Genomic DNA, 13,417 nt, shown 5'->3' on the forward strand with positions numbered 1-13,417 from the left:
TAAGTGTGTTTTTTGTCGTTCTTTTGCCAATTCCCTGCCGTGGCCACCAAGTTTTGTTAAAACGGATCCCTGCACGAATATAGTTAACATTTTCTGAATTTTATAGATGCTAATTTCATTGCACTGGCCTAAAATACTTTATGAAGATTTATTTATTCTTTCCGCAAGGATTGTTTACGTTTTCGCTTCACATTCCTCAATCAATCAATAGCCGCGTCATTATTTGTGGAGTTGGAAAGCAACGCATACGAAAATGGTCAGGCGAGAATGGAAAGGCAAATATTGCGAGATTTGTGTAATCCATTTGAGTGACGAATTGTAAGAAATTGAACTTAAAAGTGGTAAAGTTTAATTTTATTTTCTTATTTAGGTTAAAAAAAAAACTTGAATTAATAAGGATGCTTTCAAGTATGTGTTAGATACTTTTGCGGGGCCAATTCGTCAAAGGACTTCGACATCGACATCTGCCCTTAATATTGTAGTAGCTGCTTTGAGATTTTTTGCAGAAGGCATTTACCAGCATGGAATAGGGGCGGATTATAATGTAGAAATGCAACTTCCTCCCAAAATGTCTGCACTTCTTCCTTCGGGCGCCTGGTTAGTCTCTGTGCGATATCCCGCTTTGTTGCCATTAAATTAGCCAACGTCTCATACTGCACTTGTGTTGTTGTTTTTGACCTGGAAACATATAGAAAACAATCATCATCAAGCCTTTTACGTTTCTCAACAAGTTTTACTTACATTTTTGTTAAAATTCTGTCATAAATTAATAAAAAAATAAAAAGAAAATATTTTTCCGCCAACAAATTTGCCACTTAGAAAAACGGAACTACGATGTTGTTGTTGTTGTTGTTGTAGCGATTAGGTTACTCCCCGAAGGCTTTGGGGAGTGTTATCGATGTGATGGTCCTTTGTCGGATACAGATCCGATACGCTCCGGTAACACCCGACCATCTCGGGAACGATTTATATGGCCACATTGAACCTTCAGGCCATACCTCCCTCCCCACCCCCAAGTTCCATGAGGAACTACGGAACTACGATCGAAATGCAGAATACACAAAATCGAACGATTCGAAGTTGGACCGAAAGAGATTGGAACACAGAATACCAAAGTTGCCAAATCGAAAAAATTCCAATCCAAGTCGAAATGCAGAATAGGGCTGAATATTCTTTATTTTAAGTCGAAAAGTATATCATAAGCAACGGAAGAGCTCTTGGTATATTTGATGCAGCCATCCAAAATTTGCGCAAGGATTTTTTAAGAAGGCTCAAATAGATTTTGGGCGCCAGAAAATTGCTTTGCTGAATGGAAGTAGGCAACTCCGGCGGATTTGTGTTAGCCCGCCGTCTTCTACTTCTTATGCTCCTCTGTTGATGTTGCTGTGGCACCAATTCATTACTCATTTCAGTGAATACCACATGAAATTCAATACTGTGCATTGTTTATATTTTATTTCTTAATTTAAAACAAATTCGCAACAATAATTAAACTTTTAAATTTTTTAAACACAATAAGAATTGTGAAATTGTAATCGACAAAACAGCTGACTTCGAAAATTCGAAATTCCTATTCTCGAATTATTGTTCTCCCTAGAGCGAAAGAATTGGAGGAATTTTTCCGCGGGAATAAAAACCCGCGAGAACAAAATTCCGAGGGAATATTTAGAATCGGGCTGATAGACAATTTTATTTTTCGCCAGCCTAAACAAGAGTTTGTAAAAAATTGGTCTTCAATCGATTTTTCTTATTCAAAATATATTCAATACCAACAATACTTACTCCACGTGACATATTTTGGCATAACAACTTTTAACAGGGTTTTGATTTATGTCTACGATTTCGCCCATTTTTTGTATCTAAATATTTTTTGGCAAAACAGCTAAAGTTTCCTGAAATAATTGCCTTAACCAAGAGTAAATCGTTATAAGTCAGTATTAAAATAAAACAAACAAGGAAGGCACTATCTTCGGCTGTGCCTTTTAATAATGCAGCTGAACAATAATCTGATGCAATTTAAAATTCATAAAATCCGAATAATGAGTTGTATGAGATGTTTATCATATGAACTACCGATCTTGACGACAACAATGTGTGCCTATGTAAGCAATCTGGGAAATTTCAAGCTTCTAGCGGTTAAAATGAGAAAGAAATTATGTAAAACCTTTTATCCGAACAATCGGTTGTATGGGATATATATTATAGGTATGACCGATCTTGAAAACTTTTTCAGACTACAATATATGCCTAAATGTAAGCATTCAAGCGTCTAGCTTATAAAATGATGAAATTACGAAAATTCTGTTATCCGAAAAATCGGTTGTATGGGAGATGTATGCTATAGTGGTCCGAGCCAGTCGGTTCCGATAAATGATTAATTGAATACCCAAATAAATAAACGCTCACCAAATTTGATCAAGATATCTCAAAAATTGGAGGGCTAGCTTGCGTTCGAACAGATTGACATGGGTATATCAACTCAGCTCATAATCCTGATCATATCGATACACTTATTGAGTTTAATTTTTGATACTCGGACCAAACTTAATTTACCATTTCATTTTCATGGAAGGTATTAAAACCATGCTGTAGGGATATTTCCGCCTCTATAAGAAGTACACCAACACATTCCTTATTGTACATAAATAGTATCGATAAATGAGTTTTGCTATAAAAATCGAGATAGTATTATTAAAAAATTTTTTTTTTATTGTTCTGCTATTGTTAATAACTATTTTTCGTTAACTTTTCATTTTGCTCAAATAATAAACGTATAACGACCCCTGTTGCCCGCAGTAAATCAATCAAAGTTATAATACATAGCGTAGGCGTCGTACAACTGGGTACACACAAATTTTAAATGGTATGTCGACACGTATAGAAATGTCTAATGCCAAACACAAAATGTTCATGCACTTGTTATTTATTATACCCAGCTGCACTTGTACACAGGGTATTATAACTTTGATTGGATAACGGTTGGTTGTACAGGTATCGAGATAGATATAGACTTCCATATATCAAAATCATCAGTATCGAAAAAAAATTTGATTGAGCCATGTCCGTCCGCCCGTCCGTCCGTCTGTCCGCTAACATGATAGCTTGAGTAAATATTGAGATATCTTCACCAAATTTGGTACACGATCTTATCTGGACCCAGAATAGATTGGTGTTGAAAATTGATGATAACCACGCCCACTTTTTGTATATATAATAACATTTTGGAAAACACGAAAAACCTGATTATTTGGTAAATAATACACCTAGAATGTTGAAATTTGACATGTGGACTGATATTGAGGCTGTTGATAAAAATTTTGAAAAAATTGTTTAAAATGGGCGTAGGTAGCACCGCCCACTTGTGATAAAATCAATTTTTCAAATATTATTAATCATAAATCAAAAATCTTTAAACCTATCGTAACAAAATTCGGCAGAGAGGTTGCCCTTACTATAAGGAATTCTTTGAAGAAAAACTAACGAAATCGGTTAAGGGCCACGCCCACTTTTATATAAAAGATGTTTAAAAGGGTCGTGGACGAATAAAACAAGCTATATCTTTGCAAAAAAGAGCTTTATATCACTGGTATTTCATTTCGCAAGTGGATTTATAACAATAAATAGGAAAAACTTAAATTTTAAAAAATGGGCGTGGCCCCGCCCCTTTTATGACTAAGTAATTTTCTATGTTTCGGGAGCCATAACTCGAAGAAAAATTGGTTCAGAATAGAACCATATGTATATGTATTATTGCGCAGCCTTGTAACACTATTAAGCACACAAAACAACAACAGCATTTCAAGTGAACCGCTGGGTATGTAATGTTCACCCGAACTTAGACTTCCTTACTTGTTTTCGTTTATTTTTGTTATTTTGAGGGCCAAGATCAAAGTCAACGACAGCAACAATGCAAGCGAAAATAAAATTTAAAAAAGTGGTTTTGAGTGTGAAAATATTCATGCATAAATTTACTTACATATGTACATACTAGAGATGTAACAGGGTTCAATTTTCTATAAGGTACGTCTGAACTCTCGATTTCAGTTCCCACCGATTTGAATCGGATGTAAAAGGGTCGTCGACCAGTGAAGAAGTCTAATAGTAAGGTCTAACAGTCTTTGTATTATTTCATTCGTCATCCTCTTCTATTTACCAGGTATCTTATACCCTGCTCCAATACCGCGTTCGGTTGCAAATCTGATTCCGATAAAACATTTTTCGAACTATTTTCCTTACGTCTCTACTACGAACATACTACTTAATATTTCTGTGGCCGCAGGCAATACTTAGAATTCTACTTAGAAAATGAGCAGGATACAAAGGTTCACTGCCGATTTTAATAGTAAAGCCTCATACTTTTTCAAAGGTCAAAAAGTAAGCCACGGTGTGGAGGTAGTGTGATTGCCTATCATACAAAATGTCCCATGTTCATATACTGACGAATATAGCATCAAAACGTCACCTTCTGTAGGAAAAAATATTCAAATATTTCAAACTTTGTGGTAATGCTTATTAAAATCCCGACGCAACAGTCGAAAGCTTAGAAAATTTCAAAAATCAACCTGCATGTCATCAAGAAAACCTCATAAAAACTACTTGATAACCTTGATAAGGCGGCGGACCTCTATGCCAGAAATTGCCGACGAACCCAGTTCTTAAAGTCGCAGAAGAGGAAAGCACTCTCTCTAGGGATACGCGCGTTCCTCTAGCTCAGCTGCGATCTGGATACTGTAACTTTAAACTCCGACATACATAATGTATGTGCTGCTTCCAATGAGTCCCCACATGACACTCACTAACTTTTTAACTTCAATGTGAAACCAACATCTCTAACCCCTCTCACTCTGGTCCACCCCTGTTGAAACTGCAAGTTTCCTTGGACCCCCGTTAGAGGATATTGATGACAATTTGTGAGTGGTCGCACCTTCTGGATTGGGCGAAGCACTGCTACAAGAACAACAACAACAACTTGATAACCTCATAGGACCAAAAACATTTTTCATTTCACCATTAACAACGCTCGCTAAAATTTCTTCGGAGCTTATCGCGCCTTATTTAAATATATATTATTATTTTATTTATAATCATTTCAATACTATTCTCGAGGTAGATGTATGTATAAGCTTTGCACAGCTTTTGTAGAAGAAAGAAGCTTCCTGGCTGCATCCCATGCTAAATCAGGCAGCGCAAAAACAGGCATGCGTTTTCAGTCCGTTAAAGTTGAGTCCATTTATCGAACAAAGTACAAGGTTAAACTCTAGTCAACTTCAACTGGAGCCTTAACTGATATGAATATAATACTCAAGCTGATAATGTGCCGGAATAGCGGAATGAAAAGATTGTATGTTTTGTTTGATATGCTAGTGATGATCAATCGATTCTCAACATTTCATTCAACAAACGCGCGACGTTGCCACAGCGGTTCAGACTTTGCCAAAGACGTGATGCTTTGTCGTAAAAAGTAACGCTGATGCAAAAACTCTTCAGCTCGAACACACTCCTGCTCTACTTTGCAGAATACTAAGAAAAAATAATTGTACACGAATACTTTGGCGATACAAAGTAGTGTTTCATAACTTCAAACAACGACGGATGGCGCCGTGCTGCATGATATGAATGGCTGCCTAATATAGGAATACATTTTAATCAATTTGTAGTTGTGAATTTTCTAGATTTTATAGCGCATACGCCAGAACATTATTGTTGTGACCATTGAAGTGTAATGTGACACTTTGGAATTCCTAAAAAATGTTTTTATTTACAACACGTCCGTTAAATGTTTATGTTTACATTTCTACAAAATATAAATATGTATGCACATAACTAGGTTTGTAGTATATGCATTATTGTAAATAAATAATTAGCCATTAGTATGAATGAATGAAGACTTTTGGAATCCCATTTTGAGTTAATTCGACACCATTATTTGTTGTAGTATGTTGATCCGAGATTTTTGTTACCCACTTTCAGTTGAATTTCTTACTCATTATAAATCTTATCACATACAAACATAAATACACAAGCATGTACATATACTAAAAGGCCACTTCCTTTTACATGGCTTATTATTTAATATTCCATACTTTACAATTAGTTATAAATAAAACAAATTTTAAAAAGGAAAGTAATTAAAGTACAAAGTTAGGCCTTAATGACAGTGACAATAACAAATATTTCGTATATTTTACTGTTAATTTCTGTAAAAACTATTGTAGCGCATAAGTTTTTTTTTTGTCGATTTTTTTAACAAAATATGTGATATTTATGTTCATTGGCTATAGGTTTTCTGAAGATGGCATCAAAGTTCGAAACGCGTAGAAGAAAAATGAAATTTTGATATTTTCATTTTACATTAGAACGGCCGAAGTAGCTCCTACCCAACAAACAATCGACTTTAATACTGTAACGAATTTACTGAAATTCCTCTTATTTGCAACCTCCTGCTAACGTTCGTATCGCTAAACTGTTGAATAAAATAACTCCAATATTCAATAATGCAAAATGGTCTTTATTATACTACTTACAAAATACAATACATATACTTTTCAACCAATAGCGTGCTTAAATCAAACTGATTGCTCATGCCTCAGATTGTGCTCCTTTTGTACTCTACGGTTTCCTCGTTCGCATACTTCTAGGCGTTTCTTTTTCTAGAATTTACTACTTAGTTACCAGCTATAAACTACAGATGTATGTTTATAGCTACTCGCATAGCAATATGCGCCGATGATTACATACTTTTGTGAGTTTCTCAGATATATGCATGTGTTTGTGCGTATCTCTCCGCTGCTTGGATGTACATATGTGTAGACATAATGATTGATTTGTTTATGTACATACAAATGACTGCTTAGTATCGGCTTAGAGATGATAGTATCCCTTAAAAAAAAAATGTAAGGCGCGATAACCTCCGAAGAGATCTAAGGCCGAGCTTCTCTCCCAATTTGTGTCGTGCTCCTCTTGCTTTTCCCTACAAATTGGCCGGACGGGACCTACATGTTTTATGCCGACTCCGAACGGCATCTGCAAGGCAGGTGAGTTTTCACTGAGAGCTTTTCATGGCAGAAATACACCCGGAGCGCTTGCCAAACACTGCCGAGGGGCGACCCCGCTTAGAAAAATTTTCTTCTAATTGAAAAACCTTATTTCTAAAATTTTGATGTTGCTTTGTCCGGGGTGTGAACCCAGGGGATACGGTGTAGTAGGCGGAGCACGCTACCATCACACCACGGTGGCCGCCATAGTATCCCTTAGTGCTGCTAATATTCGACACAATTCTTTGGACTGAGTAGTCCATTGTGGATAAAACAAATGTGATATCTTATCCGTCAACTGCCTGACAGGATCTTCAATATGGCTACTTTTTAGCGTTTTGACAGGGTGTTCAATATGGCGGCGCATAGGGCCGGCTATCTTCAGCGGGTGATAGAAAGAGATACAGACCGAGACGGCGATAGTCAATTGCAAATCAGGTGATCCATTCTATTTGTAACTTTGACGTTTATGCAGAAGCTATCACACTTGTTTTATCCACAATGGCGTAGTCGATTAAAAAGTATTATTATTATTATGTACATATATATTCAGACTTAAAATCAATTTTAGGACTAACAAAAAAAAAAAAAAAAACGCACTAGCTGCTATGGCTATCAGCTCAAATCAATTGAAAAGTAAAGTCATTTCTCTTGAAGAAAAATATCAATTCCATAGGTCACATCAAACCTATCCTGATGTATGAAAAGAAGATGGAATGGCGCATGAAATATTTGAAAGAAAAGTTTGTCTGATAAACTTATGGTCCATGACATGATGATAACGGCGTGCTCAAAACGAAGGTAAATGACGAATGTAGATCATCATTATCATTGTTGTCTTGGTCAAGATATGCGAATGATTAAAAAGCTGCCGGATCAGAAAGTATTACTATGAACACCCGTATTTGGTAGCAGTGGATAGATAATCCCTGCACTGAATTGGGAGAGATAGGTTGAGAAATACTTAATCTCTCTTGATGCGAGCAAGACTCGAAATCGTTCTCGATGGTGCGACTTGGTAGCTCCTGCTGGCGTCTGTTTTATACGTACCAAAATGCGTGATATGGAGTGATCTAATCAGCATAACCAACCAGTTCAGTACTGTTTCGGAATAATTTCTGTTTTTGTCGCTTTTTTTATAGAAAATTTCGATAACTATTTCGAGATTGTGCAAGTGTAGCTGCCAACTGTCCCGTTGTTGTTGTTGTTGTAGCGATAAGGATACACCCCGAAGGCCCTGGGGAGTGTTATCGATGTTAATGGTCCTTTGCCGGATGCAGATCCGGTACGTTCCGGTAACAAGCACCATTAAGGTACTATCCCGACCATCTCGAGAACGATTTTGTATGACTACATGAAACCTTCTAGGCCAAAGCACACTACCACCCCCTAGATCCATATGGAACTTGGGGTCGCCAGAGCCTCGGCTGTTAAAGAAATAGGATTCGCCACGGGTAGGTGAGGTGGTTGGCAATTGGGTTGGAGAAGCTATATATTGCGCTGGCAACCCCTTGAATCAATTTGGTATTTTAGTCGCCTTTAACGACAGGCATACCTGCCGCGGGTATATAATAGTCCCCGTAACCCGCTGGGGTACTGTCCCGTTGTGCTTCCGATTAGTGGTCATTAAACCTGTAGTGCGCAACTGTTGCTTTGCGTGACTGTCTCCTATTTTTTCTGCAGGCGTCTAATTCTAAGACATTTCAGTAGCTTTGTAAAAACTGAATTAGGTTTTAAATAGGTTATAATTGGTAGATATATTTATTTTACCCTCACTTAATTATGCATATACAAACGTATCTAAATATGCACAACAAAAATTGTAAAATTCGCACTAATTAAATTCAATTTATACATATTTGTGCTCTTATTATTTTAGCATACAAAACGTACTGGCTGGGTATTGCGCAATGTAAGCGACCCAGAATCCATTTCGGGTCACATGTATCGCATGAGTATGATGACGTTCTTACTAGACGGCAGCGAAGGTCTCAATCAAATACGTTGCATGGAATTGGCGTTGGTACATGATCTTGCTGAGAGTGTAGTCGGTGATCTAACACCATTTTGTGGCGTTTCCAAAACAGATAAACGAGCTATGGAATTAAAAGCAATGGAAGATATTTGCAAATTAATTGAACCACGTGGCAAGCGTATAATGGAACTATTTGAGGTGATAATTACTTATATTTAAATATGTCAATTGTTTTGTTATGCTTTGTTTGTTTTGTTTCCTCTAACATAGGAGTACGAAACTGGCGAGAGCGCTGAATCGAAATTCGTTAAAGATCTTGATCGACTCGATTTGATTATGCAGGCATTTGAATATGAAAAACGTGACAATTGCCTATTGAAACATCAAGAATTCTTCGATTCAAATGAAGGCAAATTCAATCATCCTTTCATTAAAAAGCTTGTTGATGAGATTTATGTGCAACGTGAAAATTTGGCGCGCACTAATGGTGCTACACCACCACCACCAGTGTATGTGCCCGATCCGGAAGCAATGCCCAGTACCAATGGACAACATAGTGAACAAGAGGCAGCGGCATCAATGGAGGAGGTGACGTCAAAAAGCATCACAAATAGTACAAGTTGATTGCACAACCCGTAGATATGAATGTGTGCAACAACAATATACATAGATATAAATGTAGTATGTTCGATAAGCCATAGAAACTGTCAACGAAAGACTTGTTTGACAACATTCTAAAAAAAAAAAAAAAAACAAAATAACTTTCTCTCGCTTAAGTTATACATGAAAAAAAGTTAAGAACAATTAAACTTTCTCGCGTATAGTAGTAATTAGTAATTCAAAAAAAATTATAAAAATTTATTTGTTTCTTTTTATGTTTGAAAATTACGACTTATGTTATTGAAGTAAGTGTGCATCGTTAGTATAGTACCTACTGTAAAGTCTTAACTCGCATTTTTCATATCTTACTGTTCAAACGCATTTTCAATTCAAGCAAAGGTGTACCATCATTACCAATTTTGAAGAAAGTGCGTGCAAAAAAGATCTGTGACTCACCTTTTACATGCCAGTTTTAAATCTTAGTTCAAACGGTATTAATTCTCAATTTACAGCTTTGACCTGATAACATTAGAGCGCAATGGTTTACAAGGGGTGGGATATACATAAACTTCCGTATATCAATATTATTAGTGACAAAAAATATTTTGATTTGGCCAGCTCCGTCCGTGCGCTATTAACATTTTTCATAATACCTGCCTTGAGAATCAACATCATGGCCTTCGATATGGAACTCTAGCTTTGCCCACCATTACAAGGCGTCATTCTCGAAACATAGCTCAACATAAACGCTACATTAAAAAAACTAATACATTGTTTGTTCTGCAAAAACTTCTATTATCAGTATTTTTTTGAAAATTTATAATTAAAACCAAAACAGTCGGTAGTATCAACATGAGAAAATAATTTCCATACGAATAGCTAAAAGCGCCATATGACTTTTAAACAAAATTAAACTGATTTGAATACACAACGGTACTTTTCATGTTGTTGTTGTTGTTGTTTTTGTAGGGATAAGGACACTCCCCGAAGGCCTTGGGGAGTGTTATCGATGTTGATGGTCCTTTGCCGGATGCAGATTGGTACGTTCCGGTACCAAGCCAGACCATGTCGGGAACGATTTGTTATGACCACATGCGACCTTGGCCATACCGTCCTCCCAACCCCTAGATCCAAGAGGAGTTCGGGGTCGCCAGAGCCTCTGCTGTTAATGAAACAGGATTCGCCACGGATAGGTGAGGTTAATAATTGGGTTTGTAGAAGCTGTATATTGTGCTGCCAACCTGAAAGGGTTGCGCTACACCACCCCTTGCATCTGGTATTTTATTCGCCCCTTACCACAGGCATACCTACCGCGGGTATATTCTGACCCCCTAGCCCGCTGGGGGACTTTTCATCACCCACTGTTGTACCTTATATTATCAGCAATTTACAATAGAGCTAAAAAACAATTTTTTTACTCTACTGAAAAACTTAATTTTTGCTGATAAGAGGGTATTGAATGTAAGCCGGCGAAATACATTTTGTTTCTGTTATGGAAAGATTGTCTTAAATTATACCAAAGAAAAATATTTTGTTAATTATGTTTTCGCGTTTGAAGAGTCAGAAACAATTTGCATATTCATTGTGACGATGATCTTAATTTTTTTTGGTTTGGTTTCGATTTGAGTTCTGCTGTAATTAATTTAAAAGAGGGTATGTATTTGAAATCAACCAAACAATCCTAAAGAGTCCGATTAAAAAATGTAGCAAACGAACGATATCTTTATTTTTTTGAATATCATTCATAAAATTTGTAATTCTTAAACTGCATTGTGGTATTTGTAATACAATTTTTTTAAATCATTGAACAAAAAAATCGTATTTACATCCTTAAGTATCTAATCTCTCATACACGCTAACGAACAGCATATGAGGCGAAAATTTTAAAATTTGTTTAAGGTCATTTGGCGAGAAAGACTAAACTCATTTAGCGATATAAGTATGTATTTCAATGTTCCATGCCATGGCTAGATTATTTTATTTTATTGTAAAGTAAATTAAATGACATAAAAGAAAGTTTTTTCTTATATAAGAAATAAATTTTGAGAAAATTTTCGTTTATGAAAGATTAAGTTAGTAATGTCTTCAAAAAGATGGCTTAGCATAATTTTAAAAATTTTACTTTAACACACTTGAATTTTCAAGAAAACGCTAAGACTATTTAGATAGACACAGATTTAAACTTTTGTATAAATTTTGTGCAAGCGCTTTTAAATTTGACTTACGTTGTTTTATGATAGCTTAAAACCTTTCATGCATATTTTGTTTTAACTGTACTATTGCAAGATAAATAATATTTTTTCGGTACTGTAATTGAATTTGCACTATAAGTAAACTTTGGCCAAGGCAATAAATGCTGCATTATTTTGCGTAGTACAGTTTTTTTCTCCACTAGTAAAATTACATTTTCAGCAGTAAAATTTTATTGGCAATGTATATTAAATTTAAGTACAACTAAATTTAACTGACTATTGATTTGCCCATTAGAGCGTATCATACAACAACGTTTATAATGTTCCAGCATAAAATGAATAACTTGCCTGTGAACATTTTAAAAATCGGAAAATAACTATTTTAGCACCCTGTTAAAACAGTGACATTTTTTTTCCTCTAAGTTACATATGTTGTAATAGATTTTTTTGAGTGACATATTTTTTGTGAATGAAGCATTACGTCACAGTGAGAGATATCTTCGGAAATGTCACTTGCGTTTTTTTTACAGGGTGTCGATAAAATTATTTAAAACAATTTTGAAATACTCCCAAGCTAAACGTTCAGTGTCGTGCGGAAAATGTTCTACTTTTTTTTACACGCTCTAATGTCCGTGTATATGCCGAAATAAAACAAATAGTATACATTGTGATAACATCCATTATAAATTTACACTAATTCATATACAATACCACTAACATAGTAAATTTTGTATAAAGGTAGGAAATTCCTAGTTCGACTTCTTATATCGAATAAAAGACTCAATGGAAAAGCCACATTTCAATACACGTTTAATTTGGAATAAGAACAATCGAGCCAAAGTCAATAAATGTAGACAGCTCTGTTATTATCAAACATATAAACACGAAAGTGCAGAAAAAGAGGATTTGTTCTTTGGTTTTAAAAATTTTTTTTAAACATACATGCATGCTAGAAAAAAAGTAATCAATCGCTACTGTAAATTCTGTAACACGCTCATATCATTTGTTTATTCAGCAATAGATTGATTTTATATCTGATCGCGACATTTAATAAGATAAACAATGTAGCTTGAGCATCAAAAAAATTATTAACAAAAAAAAGGCAGTTCTAATGCTCACATCAATCAGATTACGCAGCAGCTTTAAATTTTATTTTTAAACTAATAATATACTGAAATAAAAATGTAAAAGTCACAAAACAAGCGAACTCTATTTTATTTCAAAGTGAAAGCTCGCAGTCAGTATTGAGGGTAGGTTAAATATCCCACTAAAATTTAATTACTTATCACTTGACCAAAGTACCAATGATTTCTGGAGTAATTAATGAGAGAAAAACGCAAGATAATAAATTTAAATTTGTGAAAAAAATACTTGATACTGAAAGAGAAAATTTCTAACGAAGTGGCATTTTATAGTAATAAGTTTTTAATAATTTTCAAAAAGATTGAAAGCAAACAGTTTTATAATCAGGACAAGTCCCCAAACGAGGATGCATATTCAGTTAGCCTAATTTTTTTTAGCAATTTCTTGTTCTTTCAGTTGGATTGTGTTTTCTAACGTAATGATAATGAAACTTCCATGTCATAAATACATATGTATGTGGGGTTCAAAAAGGA

The 13,417-nt window shown here is 35.3% G+C and overlaps 1 protein-coding gene across 1 annotated transcript in view; it reads left to right on the top strand.

Moving 5' to 3' along the window:
• Nucleotides 1-12,598, top strand: part of LOC137239860 (uncharacterized) — a 62,241-nt gene extending 49,643 nt beyond the window's left edge. The window contains exons 4-5 of the mRNA XM_067765599.1: nt 8,914-9,207; nt 9,280-12,598. Of these exons, the coding sequence (XP_067621700.1) occupies nt 8,914-9,207; nt 9,280-9,633 (648 nt within the window). The 3' untranslated portion in view covers nt 9,634-12,598. The remainder of the gene's footprint in view (nt 1-8,913; nt 9,208-9,279) is intronic.
• The last annotated feature ends 819 nt before the right edge of the window (nt 12,599-13,417 follow it).

Source organism: Eurosta solidaginis, chromosome 2 (assembly GCF_040869045.1).
Source record: "Eurosta solidaginis isolate ZX-2024a chromosome 2, ASM4086904v1, whole genome shotgun sequence".
Taxonomy (NCBI): Eukaryota; Metazoa; Arthropoda; class Insecta; order Diptera; family Tephritidae; genus Eurosta; species Eurosta solidaginis.